At 42.0% G+C, this 24,404-nt stretch overlaps 1 protein-coding gene across 1 annotated transcript in view; it reads left to right on the forward strand.

The window, feature by feature from the left end:
- Positions 1–24,404, forward strand: part of Pag1 (phosphoprotein membrane anchor with glycosphingolipid microdomains 1) — a 100,881-nt gene that overhangs the window by 69,655 nt on the left and 6,822 nt on the right. The window contains exons 3-7 of the mRNA XM_048358349.1: positions 7,545–7,751; positions 9,709–9,760; positions 11,682–11,778; positions 16,480–17,075; positions 21,913–21,972. Coding sequence (XP_048214306.1) covers positions 7,627–7,751; positions 9,709–9,760; positions 11,682–11,778; positions 16,480–17,075; positions 21,913–21,972 — 930 coding nt within the window. The 5' untranslated portion in view covers positions 7,545–7,626. The remainder of the gene's footprint in view (positions 1–7,544; positions 7,752–9,708; positions 9,761–11,681; positions 11,779–16,479; positions 17,076–21,912; positions 21,973–24,404) is intronic.

Raw genomic sequence — 24,404 nt, forward strand, 5'->3', positions numbered from 1 at the left:
TATTAAAATTATGGAATGGAAAAAAAATAAAATTATGGAATGGATGACTTTTAAAGAATAAAACTAAATTGTGGAGCCTCCTATTCAACATAAGTAACCAACTCTACTTCTGTAAGAATCTACAGAAGAGGTTACATAACTACAAGCACTCACCTTTCTCAGAGTCAGAGGACAAGCTCCCAAGGTAACCCAAAGTTATGTAGACCTGGAGGCTGGAGGGAGCTTCTCTTTCCAACAGTCCCACCCTGTTGAACTAGAGTCTCCAACCATTATTTCACATCAGTGGAGCCAATAATAAGGACTTTTGTAAAATGAAAAGAATGGTGTCTAATTATTAAGCTACATTCTGATTGCATTGACATTACCATCTTCTGCATCTCCACTTAGTAGAACATTCAGGTGCCATGTTACAGTAAAATAATAAAATGAATAATATAATAATAATGATGATGATGATGATGATGATGAATAGTATCCCTTTATCCTATGTTGAACTCAAAACAAAATTGTAATTGTGGGCTGAAAACTAAATTTGTGTGTGTGTGTGTGTGTGTGTGTGTGTGTGTGTGTGTGTAGTATTAGGGCTTGAGCTGAGTGCCTCACACTCTTGACTCGACATTTTTGCTCATGGTTAGCACTCTACCACTTCATCCACAGCTCCACTTCCAGCTGTTCATGGTTTATTGGAGATAGGAGTCTAACAGACTTTCCAAGCCGGGCTGGCATCGAACCACAATCTTCAGATCTCAGCCTACTGAGTAGGTAGGATTATACACATGAACCACCTCACCAGTGCTGGCTAAAAACTGAACTGTTTTTAATAGCATAATTTCTTTTTAACTTCAAATACATAATATCCCCCCCCCAGACTCCACCCTCTTCTCTGCTGTAAAAATAAAGCACCAGAGCTACACATGTGCACCTGCACTGCAGTCCAACTACATTACAGATAGGGAGCTGGCAGAAGACAGCTAGGGCTCTGTTGTAGGAGAGCCATCAAAATTTAAAGAGCTATCCAGAGAAGGATGAGGCAGCAGAATTTTACAAGCAGATCCAGAAAGACCAAGAGCGAAGAGCCCCCCACCACCACCACACACACACTGCCAGGCTCCAGGGGATCAGACAGGTTGTAGTTGCTGCTGATGCCTCTGCCCTGTTAGTCCCTAGCATCAACACATCCCCTCTGCTGTGGCCTCCCTCCTCCATCACAGGAGCATTCAAGGCATCTAGGATGGAAGTCTTCAAACCATGAGAGCATACTGTATCTCACTCAGAAACCTGAGCTATACCATCATTGTCTTCATTGTGAGATTTTTGTCTGGGGTGAGAACTTTCGGGGAAAGTATGTCTTTCAGTAGCTCTTCAGAAAGTTGTAATCGAAGGGGAGTAAGCTGGCAGTTTTGACAGTTTTTTTTTTCCAACCTCTATTCCATGGTTTATAATAATCCCCTTTCATGCTTTCTCCCTAATAGACCGGCACCCCGCATGTTTCATTCTATTCCATCATCAGCCTCCACATGTGGAGAGAAAGAAGTGAGGAAAGATGAGACACAAGTGGCGAGATAGAGGAACGGACTAGAGATCCTCCCTGGGGAGCTTTGCCTTTGACTAACCCACACAGCCAGCTGGTTTCCAAGAACTTAGCTCTTCATACATGAGTCTCTCTCCATTAATCTGCTATGTGAATGCAGGAAATACCTCCATGCAGAGGATCACTCTTTTTTCTGAGATTCCTAAAACATTTCATGGTTTGGTTCCAGGCATGAAACCTTATTTCATGTATCTCCATGGGTCACTAATATTTAAATGCTGTCTTGAATATATTTTAATAATTGGTTGTGATGGCAATTTGTAGAGTCTGTTTAAAGTGAATGATTCTTTGAATCAACAAGTCAGAAAACAAGGCTGTTTTCATTCCATTATAGCTACAACCAACAGAAGCAATTTGACTGTTCATAACCACATGCCTTCAGTGTCCACAGGCATGATGTATAAGCAAGTAGGAGAAAAGCAGTTGGAAGTTACACTGGAAGTTCTGATTTATGTAGTGTAGAACAGCAGAGGAAACCAACCTACTTCATCTCCCAGAATTCTCTCTGTAGATAAAATTTCTTTACCATTTTATTTTCATTTGACCTTGAGTATTAGAATGAATACGACCATTTTTTCTGAATAATTATTTATTGTCAAACTGATGTACAGGGGGGGTACAGGTTCATACATAAGGCAGTGGGTACATTTCTTGTACAATTTGTTTACCTCCTCCCTCATTTTCTCCCTCCCCTTTTCCCTCTCCTCCCATGAGTTGTTCAGTTGGTTTATACGAAATGGTTTTGTAAGTATTGCTTTTGGAGTCCTTTGTCTTTTTATCCTTTATCTCTTGATTTTGATATTCACATTTCCTTCCCTAGTTCTAATACCAGTATATACAGTTTCCAATGTACTCAGATAAGATACAGTGATAGTGCAGGTACAACCACAGCAAAGGGATACAGAGGATCATCAACAAAAGAAGCTACGGTTTCACATGGCATGTTGAAAGTAATTACAACAGTGATATATCACTCGTTTCCATAACAAGGAGTTCATTTCACGTACGATCATAAGGGCATAGCTATTGGGCTCTTGTGATCCTCTGCTGTGACTAGCCTAAACCTGTGCTAATTATTCCCTATGAGGGAAACTATGAGGGAAACCATGTCTCTTTGGGTCTGGCTCACTTTACTTAGTATAATTTTTTCCAAGTCCTTCCATTTCCTCATGAATTGGGGCAATGTCATGCTTTCTGATAGAGGCATAAAATTCCATTGTGTATATGTACCACATTTTGCTGATCCATTCATCTACTGGGGGCATCTGGGTTGCTTCCATATTTTAGCTATGACAAATTGTACTGCAATGAACATTGTTGTGCTCGTGGCTTTAGTGTGTTCTTGTTTGTAATCTTTTGGGTAGATGCCCAAAAGTGGGGCTGCTGGGTCCTAAGGGAGCTCTATGTTTAGCCTTCTGAGGCATCTCCATACCACTTTCCAGAGGGGCTGAACCAGCTTACATTCCCACCAACAATGAAGTAGGCTTCCCTTTTGGCCACATCCCCTGCAGCATTTGTTATTATTAGTTTTCTTGATAATGGACATTCTTACTGGGGTGAGGTGGAATCTCAATGTTGTTTTGATTTGCATTTCTTTTATGGCCAGTGATGTAGAGCACTTGTTCATGTGTCTCTTGGCCATTCTCATTTCCTCTTCAGAGAAGTCTCTTTTTAGATCCTTAGCCCACTTGTTGAGGGGGCTGTTGGTTCTTTGAGGGTTTGTTTTGGAGGAATTTAATTTTTTTAGTTCTGCATATATTTTAGATATTAGGCTTTTGTTCATTGTATGGCCAGTAAAGATCTTCTCCCAATCTGTGGGCTTTCTGTTTATCTTGTAAGCTATGTCCTTTGCACTGCAGAAGTTCTGCAGTTTGATGCAGTCCCATTTGTCCAACCTTTCTTTGATTTGTTATATTTCTGGACCTTTGTTAAGGAAGTTTCGTCCTGTGCCATGGAGCCCAAGTGTTTCTCCTGCTCCTTCTTGTAGTGTTTTCAGGGTATCTGTTTTTATTTCGAGCTCTTTGATCCATTGGAGTTGATTTTGGTGCAGGGTGATATATAAGGATCTAGTTTTAATTTGTTGCAGGTGTTAAACCAGTTTTCCAGCACATTTGTTAAAGTATCTTTCTTCCATCCTATTTTTTAGCTCCTTTATCAAAGATCAAGTAGGCATAGTTCTTTGGGTTCATTTCTAGGTCTTTAGTCCTGTTCCATTGGTCCTCAGGCCTGTTCCTGTGCCAATACCAAGCTGTTTTTACTACTATAGCTTTGTAATACAGCTTGAAGTTTGGTATTGTAATTCCTCCAGCACTGTTCTTTCTACTTAGGATTGGTTTTGCTATTCGGGGTCTTTTATTGTTCCATATGAATTTCTGGATTGCTTCCTCTATTTCATTAAAAAAATGGTGTTGGGATATTAATGGGTATTGGATTGAATTTGTAGATAGCCTTTGGCAATATTGCCATTTTTTTTATTTTTTTTTATTTTTTAAAAACCCATTTTATTTAATATTCATTTCCATTAGTACAGTTGGTTTACATGTTTGTAGCATTTGTTTTGCTGACACTCTTGCAGTTTATTGACATACTTTGAAGACGATGTCTTTCTGTATAAATATTTTTTTATTTTATTTTAATGAATATTTTATTTTATGATCTTGAAGTAGTTGTACAGGGGGTGTTAATTTTAAAAATCTATTTGTGAGTAGAATTTATCCTGATCAGTGGTTCTCCTTTCATCATTCTCCTTTCATCTCACCCAACCCATTCAGTCCCTTCATTTTCCTAGTTCCATTTTCACACACATGTATGTGAATGCACATACACAGTGTGTGGGGGGGAGGGGAATATGTGGAATGCAGTCTCTCTCTATATATATATAATGTCTGTCTGTCTGTCTGTATGTATGTATATGCATATACACATATGTATATATACATATATATGGATGGATGTGTGCGTGTCCTTCTCTCTTTGTCTACCTCTTTCTTTTTTTTTTTCTCAAATTTTTATTATCAAACTGATGTACAGAGAGGTTACAGTATCATACGTTGGGCATTGGATACATTTAAGAAATATTGCCATTTTGACAATATTAATCCTCCCAATCCAGGAGCATGGGAGGTTTTTCCATTTCCTTAGTTCTGCCTTAATTTCATTTTTCACGTTTTTAAATTTCTCATCATAGAGGTCTTTCACATCTTTGGTTAAGGTTATTCCTAGGTATTTTATGTTTTTTGAAACTATTGCAAAAGGAGTTGCTTTCCTGATTTCGGCCTCATTCTTCGGGTCTTTGGCACATATATACTGCTACTTTGCCAAAGTTTTGGATCAGCTCAAGTAACTTGGGAATGGAGTCTATGGGGTTCTTTAGATACAGGATCATGTAGTCTGCAAAGAGAGAGAGTTTGACTTCATCTTTTCCTATTTGGATCCCCTTTATATTTTCCTCTTGCCTATTGCTCTAGCTAGGAATTCTAGTACTATGTTGAAGAGGAGAGGGGACATTCTTGTCTTGCTCCTGATTTTAGAGGAAATGGCTTTAAATGTGACCATTTTTCCCCCGGGAAAATGTGATCCTATTGAACTGTCTTTGCTGCAGTGGTTTGTACTTGTTCTTTTGCTCACACCTTGGTTTATCACTTAGACACCTGCATGTGAGGAGGCAGAGATGGCTACACAGCCTCAGGTCATTGAAGCAAATGAAAGTATAAACGCCATTAGTTGGGTTATAGGGTTTTGTTTTTTTTTTTCCTTTAAGGTAAAAATATTTAGTTCCTTTCTGCATCACACTTGAGATTAAGTCCTGGAATGTGTGTGTGTCTGTCTGACTGTCTGTGTCTGCACATGCACCCCCAGTACTGGGGCTTGTATTCAGGGCCTGGGTGCTGTCCCTGAGCTTTTTTGCTTAAGCCTGATTCTTTACCACTTGAGTTACAGATCTACTTCTGGCTTCTTCTGGTTCATTGGAGATAAGAGTCATTCAGATTTGGCTGCCAAGACTGGCTTTGAGCAGTGACTCTCAAATCTCAGCCTCCTGAGAAGCCTAGGATCACAAGCTTGAGCTGCCAGAGCTTGGCTCTGACCATTTCTTTTAAGAGAGGACTTTCTAAGCATTCTAATTTATTAGCATCATAGCTACAGCCGAAAGCAGTAGCCCCAGTGAAAAGGAGCTCCTTGGAGGAATAAGAGCCCATATTTTGGGGCCCAGAGGCCTGCATGTGTCTTTCCTAAACACTGAGCTCTTGTGATGCCTACAGCAAGTGATTTCCCTGCTGGATTTAGCCTCCATGTCTGTGAAACAGTGACTGGCAGTGCCTGACACATGGTGGTAATAATTAAATGAGAAAAGCATTTAGAGTTCCTGGCATATACAGGTATTAAAATATCCTGAGTAGTTGATTATAAATAGCTCTTATTTATTGCTGAGGGTGTATTTGTAGCACTGTTTCCAGCCATTCGTTTGAAAATGCATTTATTCAGTACTCACAGTAAGTAGCTCAATGAAAACTAACCTGAAAATAAAGCCTCATGGTTAACTGGAGGAAGGTGAGCAGAGGGGCATTCTACTCCATTGTATTGACCTTAAACTTTCTAAGAGAAAAGTGGGCTTGGGAAGCTGAGGAGGTCAAAGATGACAGTAAGGAATAGATGATGAATTGCATGTTTGCAAAGGCTACAGAAAACTGTTTTATACTGCTTTGGTAATTTAAAAGAAATGAACCTATACAACCATGTATTTATTTGGACCCTTATTTGAAGACATTTGGAATCCATCGTCTAGCTTACCACCTAGCTAATGGCTTACCTCCTGAGTCAAGCCAAACTGAGCAAAATTTTCATGAGGCATTCACCTCAATGAAAATAGTGAGTATACTGGCACACCCTTGTCATCCCAACACCTCAATGAATAGTGAGTATACTGGCACACCCTTGTCATCCCAGCTACTCAGGAGGCTGAGATAGGGAAGATTGTGGTTCTAGACAAGCCTGCAGGGGGGAAAAAAAGTGACAAGACCATATCTCAACACAAAAGGCTGGGTGTGGTGGCACATGCCTGCCATCCTAGCTACAGCAAGGAGTTTGAAGATTGCGTCCAGGATGGCTTGGGGAATAAAGTGAGACCCTCTCTCAAAAATAGCCAGAACACAAAGGACTGGCAAAGTAGCTCAAGAAGTAGAGCTCCTGCCTAGCAAACAGGAAACCCTGTGTTCTAACTCCGGTACCATCCAATAAAATAAATAATCCATCCTCCAAACATACATTGCTTCAAACACAGTGCTAAGCACTGGTGCTTTCCCACTTGACATGTTTACATCTGATGGTGGAGGGAAACCAACCACAGAGGGGACTGGCCTGGGCCGGGTGCTGATAGCATCTGCTTCCTGCACATGCCTCCCAGAATTTGCTCTGAAGCCTTGCCACCCCTGCCCACCCCCCTACCCTGCCGCCCGGCAATCTAATTACAGGTTGAGTATTTCTTATCCAAAATGCATGAATGGTTGGAATTTTGTCAGATTTTGCAGATCCATAATGAGGTATCCTTGGGAAGGGGCCTAAATGTAGACATGAAATTCCTTTGTTTCATATTCACCTTCTATGCACAGCCTGAAAGTAATTTTATTCATATTCCTAGTGACTTTTTTTTTTTTAGTTTTTGCTTTTGTCTTGGCCGCTGAAGAGAAGCATTTGATAGGGGCTATCAGTAGGGAGCAGCCCAGAAGATGTCTCCTTGCTACCCGAGAAAGGTTGCTGAGCAGTGCAGTTTGACTGCATTTTGACTGCAACCTGTCCTACAAGGTCAGGTGGATGTTTGTTCTTGTGGCATTATGCCAGCACTCAGAAAGTTTAGCTTTGGGAGCAGTTCAAGTTTAGGCTTTCAGATTAGGGATATTCGACTTCTTTCAGGTTTGGCACCTTGGAGGTAACTTGCAATGCTCTGCTTTCTTTGCAGGAGGACCCACCCTCCACCCCCAATGTGGCCACCTTTGAAGCGCTGACTTCCTCCATCCGTGGTGTCATTTCCCGTGGCCATCATGGGACCTGCAGAGAGTGTGCTGAGCAATGGGCAGGTGCAGACCATCCTGTGGGCAAGCCTGGCAGCTGTTGCCATGTTCTTCCTCATTGCCTTCCTCATCTTCCTGTGCTCAAGTTGTGACAGGTGAGAGCCAAGATGTAACAGATGGAACCCTACTGCACAGATATTTGTAGACTCCTAAGTTCAGATTTACTACCTGTTGCAACCGGTCTGAGGATATTCTTCACTAAACAAATAGAGATTTCTATTGCTTTTGCTGAGGAAGAATACAAAAAGTGCTTCCTGTATTTTTAACTCAGAATGATTTCATTTTTCTGACAGTGCTAGTGTTTGAACTCAGACCCTTGTACTTATGGATAGGTGCTCTACCACTGAGCCATACTGCTAGCCCTGTTTTGTGCTGATTCTTTCTGAGATAGGGTCTCCTTCCTGCCCAAACACATGCCTAGCCATGATCCTCTTATTTTCGTCTCCCACCATAACTGTGATGAAAGGCACATGCTACCACACTCAGCTTCTTTCTGTTGAGATGGAGTCCCATGGATTTTTCTTCCCAAGCTGACCTGGAACCAGGATTTCCCCAGTCTCAGCCTCTGGAGTAGTTACGTATGCAAGCAGGAGCTACTGGTGATCAGGATGAAATTATTCCTGTGCTTTTCAGCACATCCTTATCAAAACTTACGTTGTCTTTTTCCAGCTGTAGACATTTTGAAATCTAAATGCTATCTTGGAAGTTACTGATGATTTTTGCTGTAACATGGCTTTATGTGATATAGCTGGGAACCAGCAACTTGTAATCCTAGCTTTTAAGGAGGCAGAGATGTGAGAATCACAGTTCAAAACCAGCCCAGGCAGGAAAGTCCACAAGATTCACTCTTATCTCCAAGTAATCACTAAAAATCTGGAAGTGCAGCTATGGAACAAGTGGTAGAGTGCTATCTTTGAGTACCGAAGCTCAAGGACAGTGCCTGGGCCTAAGTTCAAGCCCCATTACTAGCAGGAAAATTAAAACAAAATGTACGAATTAAAACTGAGTTTTCCAATTACTTTTCCTAGAAAATAGCAATGCTATATGTAAAATCATCATCAGTGCCTTTTTTCTTTTAGCATTATACTCTCTCTCTCACCTGTCTCATGAAAATGTCATATACTGCCTCCCTTTAAAAAAAAAAAGACATCTTTATTCAGAAAGAAAGAAATTTGGGGTTATCAGGAGTTATTTCTTAGTAACAGCTGTGATTTCAGTCACAGTTGTGTTGCATCCAGCCTTCTGGCATGGGCCATGTGGCTTCATGCTAATATGGACCCGCCTCGATCTGTCTTCTCATCTTCAGAACAAACTTGACATGTGTCATTTAAAATCTGCCATGGCTTTCCATCCTAAAAATCTGTCAGGAGAAGAAAGATCCAGAGTCTCTGACCCCAAGTAGCCTCCTACTTCCTGCCTAGCATGTAGCGGCCATGGCTGGGCAAGTCCAATGGCCATGAAGAAAAGGAAAGGTGATCATTCTGTCTGGTCCTCTTGGGCCTGGGAGGGCCTACTGCTGCAATTATTCTCCCCCACTAGGTGTCACTCTTGTCTCATATACACATAGAAGACATTGGTCTACACCCAAAGGTTTTGTGGATTGTCCTGACTAAAAACACTTTCTATTTTTACTTGACTTTTCCATAAACTAGAAGTATATGTGACTCATCCTAAGAGCATGTACTATTTCTGACATGCCAAAATTTGTATTTTTCTTTGTTCCATTGCAGTGTGTGACTTTTAAATAAGGAGATGAAATAATTGTTTGGATTTCCTGAAGAAATGATAACATTCTTTCTAAAATTCTATCTGTAAACAGCTTCTACAAGACCCAGCCTTTGTCCTCTTATGCTCACCAAAAGGGAACAGTTCCTTTTCATATTTGACTTTTTCAAACCCTACACACCTACAAAGATCCACTGACAATCCAATCTTCTCTTGTGTCTAAAACAAGAGAGATCTAAAATTTAGCAAGTGTTAGGATAGACAGTGTAGGTTTGATTTTAAAGGACATGTTTGACATTTAAGTCAATATCTTATTTTCCATTTCAGAGAAAAGAAGCCAAGGCTGCACAGTGCAGACCATGAGAATCTGATGAATGTGGTAAGCCTGTGTCTGCCTGTCTGTCTCTCTGACCTCTATCTGTGTGTTTAAAAAGCCACCCATCTAGGCAAGTCACCACTAATGATCTGACTGAGATGGGCAGAAGTGAATGTGACCTCCTGTCCATCAGTGTCACCCTGGCTTACAGACTGTGTAGTTGGCCAGGTCAGCTGAGGGCTTCTGAACTGGGGGTGCGTGTGCTGCTGGCCCCCACCTGCCACAAAGATCCTTCTATTTTGCCTGCCTGCTCCAGCCCTGCGTGAGTCTAGAAGGACAAACAGGTGGATTCAATAGCTGTTGTACTCTCTCAGTTCTGGAAGGCAGAAACCCCAAAATCAAGGTGTTGGTTCCCCCTGAAACTGGAACGGCTCCAGGCCCTCCTACATTCTGATGGTTGGCTAGTGTCCTTTGACCTTCTGTATGGATGTGTTATCCCAGTCTCTGTGTCTGCCGGCTCTCTCCCTGTACACTGTTTTCCGTCTCAGAGTCTAACTTTCCCCTTTATAAACAAACTTCGCCCTTTGTTTATAAATATTCCAGACATATTGAATGACCTCTCCTAGGGCGACCTTGTCTTCACTTGTCATCTACAATGACCCTGTTTTTAAGGTGGCATTCTGAGCTTCTGGGAGTTAGGACATGGGCATTGGGAAGGTCACAGTTCTACCTAGTGCAACTCACCAAGGCCCCAGGCCCCTAATACCTTAGGTATAGCTGCATTTCCGGGCAGCATTCCTCAGCCTCAGCATCTTTCATGGTGCTTTGGAGCCCTGAGAGTCAAGGACTCCCTGTAAGGGGGAGCAGCTGGAGTCTTTCCTGCTCCTACCTTGTCCTTTGACTCAGTGTCATGCCCTGAGATGGCCAAGCACTTCCAGCAGCTGGAATGAGGCTCTGTGCCTAGAGTCCTGCTTGAGCCCCGGGACAATGTGAAAACCAAAGACAAACGTTTCCTAGGTAGAACGTCATTTGTCAAGGTCAAGCACACACTGGTTGGGACACTGAGATACAACAAAGGAAGCTTGGATGTGTCCAAATGTGGAACAGGAGATCCAGCCAGCCGACATGTTCAGAGTTCACACATGAGCTATCTACAGAATTTTTGTGATTCTTGATAAAGATGAAGGGAGGATTATACATAATTCAATCTGGCTTCAATCTCTGGTCTACTGAGCATTTAAAGAACTACATTGAAAACAGCATGGTTCTGCCTATCCTTAGTGATAACTTCACCTGGTACATTGTTCCAGGCAATCAAGAAACAACCTAGCTGGGCTGGGGATATGGCCTAGTGGCAAGAGAGCTTGCCTCGTATACATGAGGCCCTGGGTTCAATTCCCCAGCACCACATATACAGAAAACGGCCAGAAGTGGCGCTGTGGCTCAAGTGGCAGAGTGCTAGCCTTGAGCAAAAAGGAAGCCAGGGACAGTGCTCAGGCCCTGAGTCCAAGGCCCAGGACTGGCCAAAAAAAAAAAAAAAAAAAGAAAGAAACAACCTAGCAATGCCAGCCTTCCCTCCAAGTGTCCTGGGGGCGAGGGGAGGCTAAGAAACATATGCAAAGCTATTTTATTTTAGGATTTTTTTATGAACCCTGGTTGCGTGGTAGTTCTGAAAAAGTCTCAGAAATCAAGGGCCTGATCTGAGCTTTACCAGTATCAAGTCTGTTCTTTTCAGGTGACAGTGAGTGACTCTTGCCCAGGTTTGTCATGCCTGTTATTCAATTTTGACTTGTAGTGGAACTTCTGGCCTCTCCCTACCTTGAGCAAGGATAGGTTCTCATTGTAGATGGCCAGGCTGGTTTCTTTGAGGTTCTTGGAGCACACTGCCCAATCATGGGGAAGAGCTGTATGAGCCCTGGAGTGTGACTAATAGTCTTTGCTGTACTTCTTAGCATCTTAGCTGTGGATTGTTTGTTTTTCACAGCCATCAGACAAAGAGATGTTCAGCCGTTCGGCAACCAGTCTGGTAACGGACCCCCTTGCGAGCAGTGAACAGAACGGAGTGCTCACCAATGGTGACAGTAAGTTCTACAAAAATACCAGCTTCCCATGGGGTCTCGTCACCTATGAAAGTACTCTTTTTAAAAATGTAGCCCAGAAATTGCAACGTGTGTTCTTGCTCTCTTTTTTTTCCACATCTAGTTTTAGAGGACAATGTCATGTAGGTAAATATTTAGTAATTGGCTCCTACATTCCATTCCTTGGTCTAAGATATTTATGTGTGTTAAGTCATTCACCCCAACCCTGAAAGATTACTATTATCCGTGGTAATATCTTTACCACCTACCTCTTCCTCCATCTTCACATTTCTCTCTCACACTTTCTCTTTTGCTTCTAAGAAATGTATAATTTCCTTTGTCCCATCTTGAAGATCCAGCATTCTCTCTCTCCTTCCCATGGTCAGCTGACCCTTGATCTGCCCACAGTCTTCCCTCCTCCTGTAGTGTAACGATGTATGCAGCCTCTGGTGGTTGCAATGGACAGGGTTAACCTCTTTGCCAATCAAAGAGAAGTGAATATTTTCACCAAGAACTGCAGTCACTGAGCTACAGGATCTGGAAGTTGGCTTGAGGGAGGACTGTCTGTTTGCCTGCTTTTTGTTTTGCTAGGTTTGGGGTTTAAATTCAGGGCCTAGTCACTGTCCCTGAACTTTTGTACTCCTCTACCACTTGGGCCACACCTCTACTTCTGGCTCTTTTGGTAGTTTTCATTGGAGGTACAAGTACACGGGTTAGGATCTAGAATTTGAACCATGCAGTCAGAGTCTTGGGCACCTGCTCAGAGCACTCTACATCACAGCCTCTTCACACTCGCTTTGCTCTCCCTCACAGAAGTGGCAATTACATTTACTTCATGGTTTACAGCTTATGATACACTTTCACCTGAGTGAAAACAGAGTGTGTGGACAAGAAGAAATCATTTTACAATGAAACTGGAAGTGCCCTTTGCTCTCTGCCTGGTGTCCCTCCCTCCCCTCATACACACACAGTCACTTGGCCATAAGCTTATGGGCAAACCCCAGTACCCAGAAGGGTGGAAAGGCTTGGGGCCAGCATAGTGCCCTAGGTTGTCTCCTCAGCCCTCCATCCTCTCCTTCTGTGTTCAGGAAGTAGTCAGCAATGGTTTCCTTAGCTGGGCCTTCCAGGCTCTGCCTCATGTACCCTCTGGGAGTTCCTTTCATTCCACCCCCCCCCATGTTTCCCCCTCCTTTACTGGTAAGAAAACTGAGGTGGTCAGAATTCATCCCCAAGTCCTCTAACGGCAGCTGATTTTCTGACCCCCATGACACAATTCAAACCTCAGGGAAGCAGGCCTTCTCCAAGAGGAGGGGAGAGACCCAATATCATTTTTCCCATGTTCCCCACTATTTCCAGCCCCTGCCCCCACCCCCAATATGATGGACAGTAATGTCAGAACATAATCACCTCTTTGAGTACCATAACGGCAAGTTTCTATTCTGCTCACTGAGGCTTCTCCACCTGCCTCAGGCCATTCCTGACACACAGTAGGCACTCTTTGACAGCCATTGACAAAAGTGACTGCTGGCTTCACTTGACCCCATTTCTTTGGCGGTCTAGGAGTTTAACATTTGTCTTTTTTTTTTCAAATTTTTATTATCAAACTGATGTACAGAGAGGTTACAGTTTCATACATTAGGCATTGGATACATTTCTTGTACTGTTTGTTACCTTGTCCCTCATGCCCCTTCCCTCCCCCCCTTTCCCTCCCCCCCCCAGGTGTTCAGTTCAGTTACACCAAACAGTTTTGCAAGTATTGCTTTTGTAGTTATTTCTCCTTTTTTACCCTGTGTCTCTCAAATTTGGTATTCCCTTTGAATTTCCTACTTCCAATACCAGTAAACACGGTTTCCAATATACTCAGATAAGATTACAGAGATAGTGTAGGTACAAACATAGGAAGGTGATACAAGAACAACATCAATAATAGAAACTACACATACACATAGGACGTTGAAAGTAGTTACAACTGTGATATAACAATTGTTTCCATAACATGGAGTTCATTTCACTTAGCATCATCTTATGTGTTAATAAGGGTATAGCTATTGGGCCTTGTGATGCTCTGCTATGGCTTGCCTAAACCTGTACTAATTATTCCCAATAAGGGAGACCATAGAGTCCATGTTTCTTTGGGTCTGGCTCACTTCACTTAGTATAACTTTTTCCAAGTCCTTCCATTTCCTTACAAATGGAACAATGTCATTCTTTCTGATAGAGGCATAAAATTCCATTGTGTATATGTACCACATTTTCCTGATCCATTCATCTATGGAGGGGCATCTGGGTTGGTTCCAGATTCTCGCTATGACAAATTGTGCTGCGATGAACATTGTTGTGCTGGTGGCATTACTGTGATTTTGTTTGTGGGCTTTTGGATAGATACCCAACAGTGGGGCTGCTGGGTCATAGGGGAGTTCTATATTGAGCCTTCTGAGGAATCTCTATACTGCTTGCCAGAGTGGCTGAACCAGTTTACATTCCCACCAACAATGAAGTAGGGTTCCCTTTTGGCCACATCCCCTCCAACAATTGTTATTATTAGTTTTCTTGATATATGACATTCTTGCTGGGGTGAGATGGAATCTCAATGTTGTTTTGATTTGCATTTCCTTTATGGCCAGTGATGTAGAGCATTTTTTCATATGCCTATTGGCCATTCTCATTTCCTCATCAGAGAAGTTTCTTTGTAAGTCTTTAGCCCACTTGATGAGGGGGCTATTGGTTCTTTGCGGTTTTGTTTTGGAAGAAGGTAATTTTTTTAGTTCTGCATATATTTTAGAGATGAGGCCTTTGTCTGTTGAATGTCCGGTAAAGATCTTCTCCCAGTCTGTGGGCTTTCTGTTTATCTTGAGAGCTATGTCCTTTGCCATGCAGAAGCTCTGCAGTTTGATGCAGTCCCATTTGTCCAACCTTTCTTTGATTTGTAGCCTTTCAGGGTCTTTGTTAAGGAAGTTCTGTCCTGTGCCAAGGAGCCCAAGTGTTTCTCCTACTCCTTCCTTTAGTGTTTTCAGGGTGCCTGTTTTGATTTCAAGGTCTTTAATCCATTTGGAATTAATTTTGGTGCAGGGTGATATATAAGGATCTAGTTTTAGTTTGTTGCATGTGTTGAGCCAGTTTTGCCAGCACCACTTGTTAAAGAGGCTATCTTTCTTCCATCCTATTGTTTTAGCTCCTTTATCAAAGATTAAGTAGACGTAGTTCTGTGGGTTCAATTCTGGGTCTTCAATTCTGTTCCATTGGTCTTCAGGCCTGTTCCGGTGCCAATACCAAGCTGTTTTTATTACTATAGCTTTATAATACAGCTTGAAGTTGGGTATTGTAATTCCTCCAGCACTGTTCTTTCTGCTTAGGAGTGTTTTTGCTATTCTAGGTCTTTTATTGTTCCATATGAGTTTCTGGATTGCTTCCTTAACATTTGTCTTTATTTGTTTATATTTGGTAGTACTGGGGATTGAACTCAAGGCCTTGCACTTACAAGGCAAGCATTCTGCTACTTGAGCCACACATCTTCCGTTAGCTTTTGTTTGGGTTTCAGAAAGGGTCTCATACTTTTGCCCATAATGACCCTCCTAACCTCTCTGCCTCCTGAATAGATAGGATTGTAAGTCTGTTCGCCATTCCTGGCTTGCATTGTTTTGTTTGTTTGTTTGGCACTGAGACTTGAATTCAGGGCCTGGACACTATCCCTTAGTGCTTTTGCTGAAAGCTAGTGCCCTGCCAATTGAGACACACCACCACTTCAGGCTTTTTGGTGGTTAATTAGAGATAAGAGTCTCATAGACTTTTCTACCCAGGGTGGCTTCAAACTGTGATCCTCAGATCTCTGCCTCCAGAGTAGCTAGGACTATAGGTGTGTGCTATCAGCACTTAACTCCTGGCTTGGTTTTGAGATGAGAGCTTACTAACATTTGCTGGCCTTAAATCATTCTCCACCTGAGTAGAAGAATTTCATATTTAGACATAGTCATTTGAGGTGGAGAAGTACTGGGCAGAGATGAAACAGGGGAAAAAAACTTAAAAAGCACAGCTTTGTTATATTGGCTTACGAATATATCTATACCCTGTTTTTCCTTTATGTCTACCAAACAAAGTAAACTATGAGGGCAGATGGCTGCCAACTATTCCTTCCCATGGGCCATCACACACACACATCCTTTTTTGATGTCCAGCCTCCTACAATTTTGCTCCATCAATTGCCACTTTAATCCTCTCTCACAAGACATTGCTTACATCAGACTTACTAGGAGTAACAAAAAGAAACATTGAGCCAAATTATAGCCAGATCATTTATTAAATTTGTACTGAAAAAGATGCAATAAGCAGTTTTTATTTAAACAATGATCAAGGCCTGGCACCAATGGCTCATATCTGAAGTCTTAGCTACTCAGGAGACTTGACATCTGGAGGATCATGGTTTGAAGCCAGCCTGAAGAAGAAAACTCCAAAAGATTCCATCTCCAAAGTAGCAAACAGATGCACTGGAGATGTGGTTCAAGTGATAGAGCAGCAGCCAATTAAGAAAGCCCTGAGTTTAAACCCTAGTACCAGAAATAATGGAATGAACAACATAAAAAGTAAAATATGATAAAAATGAGAACATCAAATGATTTCTATGTGTAGTTAAATGTCATATAAAAGGGAACATTTTGATGATGTAATCTAATGTCAGGTGATCTAATTGGCTGTGTTCCGTTCTTTCAGTTCTTTCAGAGGATAGCACCCTGACTTGCATGCAGCACTACGAGGAAGTCCAGACCTCAGCTTCGGATCTGCTGGACTCACAAGACAGCACAGGGAAGCCCAAAAGTCACCAGAGCCGGGAGCTGCCCAGCCTCCCTCCGGAGAGCACAGTGGACACCATGCTGACCACGAGGAGCATGGACGGGGAGCTGGGGCCGGGCATGGAAGGGCCTTATGAGGTGCTCAAGGACAGCTTATCCCAGGAAAACATAGTGGAGGACTGCTTGTATGAGACAGTGAAGGAGATCAAGGAGGTGGCCACTGTCACACACCTGGACAAAGGCCATGGCAAGTCCAAGTCTGTTTCTGCCTTGAAAGATCTTCCAGGGCCTCCAACTGAAGGCAAAGCAGAGTTTGCCGAGTATGCATCAGTAGACAGGAACAAAAAGTGCCGCCAGAGCACCAATGCCGAGAGCATTCTTGGAACTCCATGTGATCCTGAGGAGGAAGCCCCGCCGCCTGTTCCTGAGAAACTCTTGGATGAGAATGAAAACCTGCAGGAGGAGGAGGGAGAGGCAGAAAAGCAAGCTGCACAGGGGACCAGCAAAACCAACAAGGTGAGTTGTGTGCTTCTGGTTTCCAGAGCTTTTGTCCTGCCAAGGAGTTTGTTGAGGGATGAAAGCTGTTTTAGCATAAGCTGTGTTTGGCTTTTTCCCCTTCCAAGTAATATAAGACTGAAAACTTGTGTTTATAAAACATTTCTCTCTCATCACCTTACTTGGATATTTTCCAATTCCTACATCATGTCTAATTAGGACCAGCTATTATTTTTTACACACATTGAAGGCTACGAATTACAGAAAGAGACTAGACTCTTGGCCACATATTTTACCTTTCCTACTTATTGCTATTGCAAGCACTGTGGTGGCCTTGGCCCTCCCAGGATCCCAGAAATCAAATCATACTGATGAGTACAGAGAGAGCCAACACGCATGTGCCGCTGATTACAGCCAATTGTGTATGTTTTCATATAAACCAGTGGAGAGCTTTGTATTGTAAACAATAACATACAGCTCTATGGTTTAGACATTCAGCTCTAAAAAGAACATGTAGTCCACGGCTGTCTGGGAATGTTTATAACTGGATATTCCAGACACAATCAATTTTGTATCTCTAGTTGTCAAATCTCCTTGGGAGTTAGCAAGGCTCAGTCTACCACAAGCAAGTAGTACCTAAGTTCTGTTACACACACACACACACACACACTCTCTCTCTCTCTCTCTCTCTCTCTCTCTCTCTCTCTCTCTCTCTCTCTCTCTCTCTCTCTCTCTCTCTCTCTCTCCTGCTTGGGTTCAGATTTTGGTTGGAAGAATAGCATTGGTCAGCCAGTTGTAGCTTTACAACACTTTTAGAATTCAGGGTGAGAACAGCTGTGATTGTGTTGATTCCACTAAGGACATCTATTCTGTGACTGAATTTCAGCTTCCCCAGTCACCCAGATACCAGCTGTTGAGAGCACCAATAAAAGTGTTCCTGGGGCTGGGAATGTGGCTTAGTGGGAGAGTGCTTGCCTAGCATTCATGAAGCTCTGGGTTCAACTCCTCAGTACCACTTAAACAAACAAAAAAAGCCGGAAGTAGCGCTGTGGCTCAAGTGGTAGAGTGCTAGCCTTGAGCAAAAAGAAGCCAGGGACAGTGCTCAAGCCCTGAGCTCAAGTGCCAGGACTGGCAAAAAAAAAAAAAAAAAAAAAAAAAAAAAGAAAAGAAAGAAAAGAAAAGAAAAAAAAAGTGCTGTGACCATGTTCATAAAGTGCAAAAATGCAATTTGATGTCGTCTTTCACTTCCTATATAAAAAGATAATAAAATGTACGTAAATCGTGCTGCTTAACCTAGTGAAGGCGTTTTGCTGACCAGCATGGAAGGTAAAAGGATCACTGGTCTAACCCTTGCCAATAAGCCATTTTTCAGGTTTCATGTTGTAAATGGGAAATGTCCATCTAGGAACCAAATGATCTATTTACAGTGTGAGAAGAATGAGTAATCCATCATCTTCCATACAAACAACCCTAGTTTTAAGTAACTTAAGAATTTGAAGTTAAACATCCATTTATTCACCAAAAGGATTTTAATGAATACCTACTATGTATCCTATAGTCATGTAAGCACCTGGAACACATGAATAAACAAAATTTCCTGTCTCTGTGGAACTACATTTTGGTGGGAAGTCAACTATATAAAGTTTAAAGTTCCTAAAGAAAGTTCAAACAAAAAGGGCTTGGTTCAAGTGATAGAGAACCTGCCTTGTAAGCTAGGTCCTTCATACTACCCAAGGAAGGAAGGGAGGGAGGGAGGGAGGGAGGGAGGGAGGGAGGGAGGGAGGGAGGGAGGGAGGGAATAAAAAAGGAAGGAAGGAGTTGCTCTAAAAATAAACTTAATAAAAATTCAAATTTAGGGCTGGGGATATGGCCTAGTGGCAAGAATGCTTGCCTCCCATACATGAAGCCCTGGGTTCAATTCCACAAGCACCACATATACAGAAGAAAAAACGGCCAGAAGTGGTGCTGTGGCTCAAGTGGTAGAGTGCTAGCCTTGAGCAAAAACAGAAGCCAGGGACAGTGCTCAGGCCCTGAGTCCAAGCCCCAGGACTGGACAAAAAAAATTCAAATTTAAATTCAATATTAAATAAATTGAATTAGATAATCAAATTAAATTTAAATGAAATGTAATAAATTTAATTAGATAACTTAAATTACAGAAAAATTTCCAATTTACTTTGTTAATTTACAGGTGATAATATGGTGGGCTTACCTTTACATACATCCAGAAATAAAGAATTTTTTAATTTAAAGAAAAATAGAATAAATAAGATTGATAAGGTAGGAAAAACAATTTGGGAGGGGGAGTCCTAAAGACTGAACTCAGGGCCTGGGCACTGTCCCTGACCTTCTTTTGCTCAAGGCTAGTGCTCTACCACTTGAGCCACAATGCCATTTCTGGCTTTTTCTGTTTATGTGGTACTGAGGAATTGAACCCAGGGCTTCATGCATGCTAGGCAAGCACTCTACCCCTAAGCCACATTCCCAGCCTTATTTTGGTTTTATTTTGGGTTGGGTTTTTTTTTGGTTTTTAGTTTTGGGTTTTTATTTCGCCAGTCCTGTGCCTTGGACTCAGGACCTGAGCACTGTCCCTGGCTTCTCTTTGCTCAAGGCTAGCACTCTGCCACTTGAGCCACAGGACCACCTCTGGCCATTTTCTACATATATGGTGCTGGGGAATCGAACCCAGGGCTTCATGTATACGAAGCAAGCTCTCTTGCCACTAGGCCATATTCCCAGCTTGTTTTTTGTGTGTGTGGTTTTTGTGTGTGTGTGTGATACTGGAGGCTGAACTCAAGGCCTTGCGCTTGCTAGGCAGGTGCTCTACCACTTGAGTTATACTTCCAGTTCTGTGATTTTTAGATGGAGTAGTCAGGTGTGCCTCAGCATGAAGGCAAAATTGAGCAAAGTTACATATGCTCTTTGTGGTATTCTATAAGTGGAATGGGGGGAGAATAAATGAAGCATGAGCATGAATAATGTGAGGTCACTGTCTGTGGCTTATGGATATAGAGAGAATAGCCCCCTGCTCTGTGGCTTGAAAATAAGCCTAGGAAGAGTTTGGGGAAAGTTACCTGGATGATCCTGGATAATTTTGAGCTCATTGTCTGAATCAGAACAAATTCAGTGAATGATACAACCCAATCCATGCTTTGCAAGGAGACAGTTCTGAAGTAGACTGTGAAAAGTGGAAGGGAAGAGAGCACTTGGGTAGCCTCTCTGATAACCAGGAAAAAGGTGGTAGGGGAGGGCAGGGCAGAGCAGAAGGAACAGGTGTCATGAGAAAAGCTAGACTAGGGCAAGAGATTCATTAGTGAGTCACATGTGTAGTGAGAGAAAGTAGTGACAGTGGTGCACCCAAGATCTGATTGGAGTCACAGGAAGGATGAGACCCCCAGGAATGGGGATGGAGAGGGCCATGGGCAGGGCAGATGTGGGGAAAGTGCTGACATGGATTAGACCTCCAATGGACACATCACATGGCAGCTGGCAAGGTGAATGGGTTCAGGAGGAAAGGCCAGGATGGGTTTTGCACATGTAGGTATTTTCACAGATATGGTTCTAAATCTGTGGGATGGCATGAGTTCACATGATGGATGAGTGTATTACATAGGAATTAGGAGACTTCCAAGAACATCAATATAGAAGAGGAATCAACAAAAGAGACCAAAGTAGGGAAGGAATTCAGTCAAGAACAGGGTGCTTGCAGTGTCCAGAGATAGAAGGGTGACCCCCAGGGAGCACAGCAGGGCAGGTAGGGAAGAGGTATCATTGGTGACATCAACATCACTGAGGACTGTGACAAAAATAGCTTCCTCAGAATAGCGAGGTAGAAACTTTACTGAAGTAGTTAGAAGAAGAATAAGCAAAGGTCCAGGTACAAGTGTGAAAGTGAGATACATGTGTGTGCGTGTGTGTGTGTGCTATGCACCATTTATGGGAGGAAACACAGAAGAAGAACTGAAGGTCAAGGTTTGGAAGAATACACAATTGTTGAAATCACCACAAATTGAGACAAGAAATGTGTTAGAGAGACTATTAGGAATCCAGGTGCCAAATTATTGAGAAATGAAGTGGGAGAAAACCATACATGACAGTTGGCTCCCCATTAGTTTCAAAGAGTTTCCAGATGACTTTAAGAACCTTCCTGGTAATACCTGTAGATACGCAATGTGCAGGCCCTTCCTATCATCAGTTCTCCACAAATGATTGGTGACAGAAATTTAAAAAGTAATCTAATTAAAGAGTTTTGCTTATCTATACCTAAAGATGTAAATTTTAAATATGAAGACACTTCTATGTAATATTGCCAATGTAGCCAAAAACATCATATATTCATACATACAAATATACATACATACGTAGAATAGAATACATGTGTTAACTTCCCAGATACCTCACATAATTATTTTGTGTTCCATAAAAATCACTTGAAAATCTTTTTGCCCATGTGTGTTTTGCCTTTGTGTGTGTGTGTGTGTGTGTGTGTGTGTGAGAGAGAGAGAGAGAGAGAGAGAGAGAGAAAGAGAGAGAGAGTGTGTGTGTCTTAGGGCTTGAACTCAGGCTGGGTTATTGTCCCTTAGCTTTGGGGGGCTCAAATCTGGTGCTCTACAACTTGAGCCACAGGTCCATTTCTGGCTTTTGGTAGTTAATTGGAAGTAAGAGTTCTCTGGGACTTTTGCTGCCCAGCCTATCTTCAAATAGCAATCATCAGATTTCAGCTTCCTGAGTAGCTAGGATTATGAATGTGAGACATTGGCATCCAGCTTGAAATAATTTTTATCGACTGCTATGTGGAGACATGTACAAGATAGGTTGGATTATTGGCTTCAACTGACTTTGTGTATTTGATCGACAGAGATACAGCTCCTTGTTGTACAAGTCCCGGGAAGAAGACCCCACTCTCACAGAAGAAGAGGTAAGTATTATTCTTTCTAAATAACCAGAATCTCATGACACACGAAGTAGAACGTCTGCCTTGGAATGAATGCACTGTGGTGTTTCCTTTGGTGTAAAAGAGCCCCAGTGCTCACTTCAGCCCAAGTTTGAAGGTCAAGGTTCAGAAACTTGGCACTCCCTATATGTGGAGAGGGTAACTGGCCTACAGTAAGCCAAAGCCAACAGGATGAACTGGTCAGCAAAGTACAAGACACTGGCTAAGAATGAGAGATCCAGCATACACAGGAGAGATTAGAAAGAGATGGGAATTCTCAGTACAGGAGCATTAGAAGACTACGATGAGCTGGAAAATTCTAAACACTGCAACAAGTGGATATAGAGAATTGGATCCTACCTGGGAGATGGAGGAAGAGGTTTCTATAAGGACTTTCAGGTGCAGAGAGCAGGTATCCTTAGGAGGTATGATTTCAGGCCAGAGCTACTGTCAGATATTGAAGCCAACAAAAATAGATTGTGTATTCTAAAGAACCAGAGCTAAAAATTCACTAGACTATTAATAGACTAAAAGGGGTGTGCGTGCGTGCGTGCGTGCGTGTGTGTGTGTGTGTGTGTGTGTGTCTTTCAATGTACCTCTGTATCACAGACACCTAAGTTCTGCTGGACCACAGGTCACTGGAACATACCATCTCATACCGCAACCCTGGGCAGCTCCTTCAAATTAGCTTTCTACTGTCAGAGGGACACTGTTTGGTATTTAACAAAGGGAAAGATATAGGGGCTGGGGATATAGCCTAGTGGCAAGAGTGCCTGCCTCGGATACACGAGGCCCTAGGTTCGATTCCCCAGCACCACATATGCAGAAAACGGCCAGAAGCGGCGCTGTGGCTCAAGTGGCAGAGTGCTAGCCTTGAGCGGGAAGAAGCCAGGGACAGTGCTCAGGCCCTGAGTCCAAGGCCCAGGACTGGCCAAAAAAAAAAAAAGAAAAAAAAAAAAAAAAAGATATAAAGGAAATCTGTAAACTAATCCTTTAAAATAAGTCAACTCTAAATTCAAGTATTTGAAATGGTTTTGAAAATAGTGCCTAGTGATACTGATTCAAACTTTGAATATAAAATAAAGAACTGCAATTCTTAACCATTCATGTTAGGAAGATTCAGGGGGGTAAAGGAAATCTAGAAATCATTTGTTTTTGCATTCTTACAGTGTTAGAGGGCCCAGACTAAAACAGGTCTGTTTTGCAAGAATAATGAAGAAAAAATAAAAAAGATAAGGAATAGGGAAAAAAGTAATTTAGGAAAACATCATAATATACAGAATGAATAGTAAAGAGAAAAAAAAAAAAAACAGAAAAGCAAGATAGCCAGGTGGCTTGAAGAGAAAGCTGTTTGCAAACCAGAAATAGTCACAGAAAACATTCTAAAGGGTTATTAGAAGAGTTGAGGAGCTTCTAGTTAAAAAAAAAAAAAAAAGGAATGTTCAGTGATGTCCTCTGATGCTGGGTTCATTCCAAGAGTCAATTTTGAATTGCTAATTAATGTAAATTAAATTACAAATAAATTTCCAAGCCTGAAATTGTAAACAACACGAACTTTAGGAAGACTAACATAACATTATCGGTGGGGAATAAAGGGAAGGAAGTTGAGAAGAGAAAGTGGACATGGAAGAGCCACCTAACATCTTACCATCTAAGTACAGTGTCTCTGTCACCCTTGGCCTCACCCTTGAAGGGGCAGAATATATTGGTCACTGTCATACATGCTTCATTCCTTTATAATGGGTCTGTGTTTTTTACTTGTACCACACATTATTCTTTCTAAATGTATAAAATGATCATTCTTAGGTTGAGAGCAAATCCTCCATTGGGACCTATAAGTGAGAATATAAAGTTACTATTCACTAGAACAGTCAGAACCACATGGTGAGAGTTTTCCAAAGCCTCTTTCTCTGTCACTGCCTATCAAAACTGAGCCACCAGTTGGGAGTGAAAACTTCTCATGTAAATGACCAGTTAACACACAGCAGGCCACCCATCTTTGGAAGCTTCTAGGCCAGCTGGAAACCTCACCCACAGTATGTGAGATATGAGAAAGCAGGAAAATGTCCTTCCACACTTAGGGAGCCAGGCATCTGTCAGGAAACATGTTTATTTATTCCCTAGGTTTTAGAATGAATTAATCACTGTGGTTTAAAAAAAAATACAAGGAAAATAGAGGATATATTTTGTTTGCAATCATGATTTCTGACAATAAAAGAAAACTCCCCAACTATCTCTTAGTTGGTACATTGAACCTATCATTACCTGAGAGTTAAACCCTGCTTGTTATTACAGACAGTATGTGATATGTTAGCAAAGCTGTGAAGGTATTCTTGGAAATAACCCAGCTCTTGTCATGGAAAGAAACAACCATAAGTGGAACTCCAAATTTCATTTCTGAATTGACCAGTTGCACA

The sequence above is a fragment of the Perognathus longimembris genome, chromosome 12, assembly GCF_023159225.1.
Source record: "Perognathus longimembris pacificus isolate PPM17 chromosome 12, ASM2315922v1, whole genome shotgun sequence".
Taxonomy (NCBI): domain Eukaryota; kingdom Metazoa; phylum Chordata; class Mammalia; order Rodentia; family Heteromyidae; genus Perognathus; species Perognathus longimembris.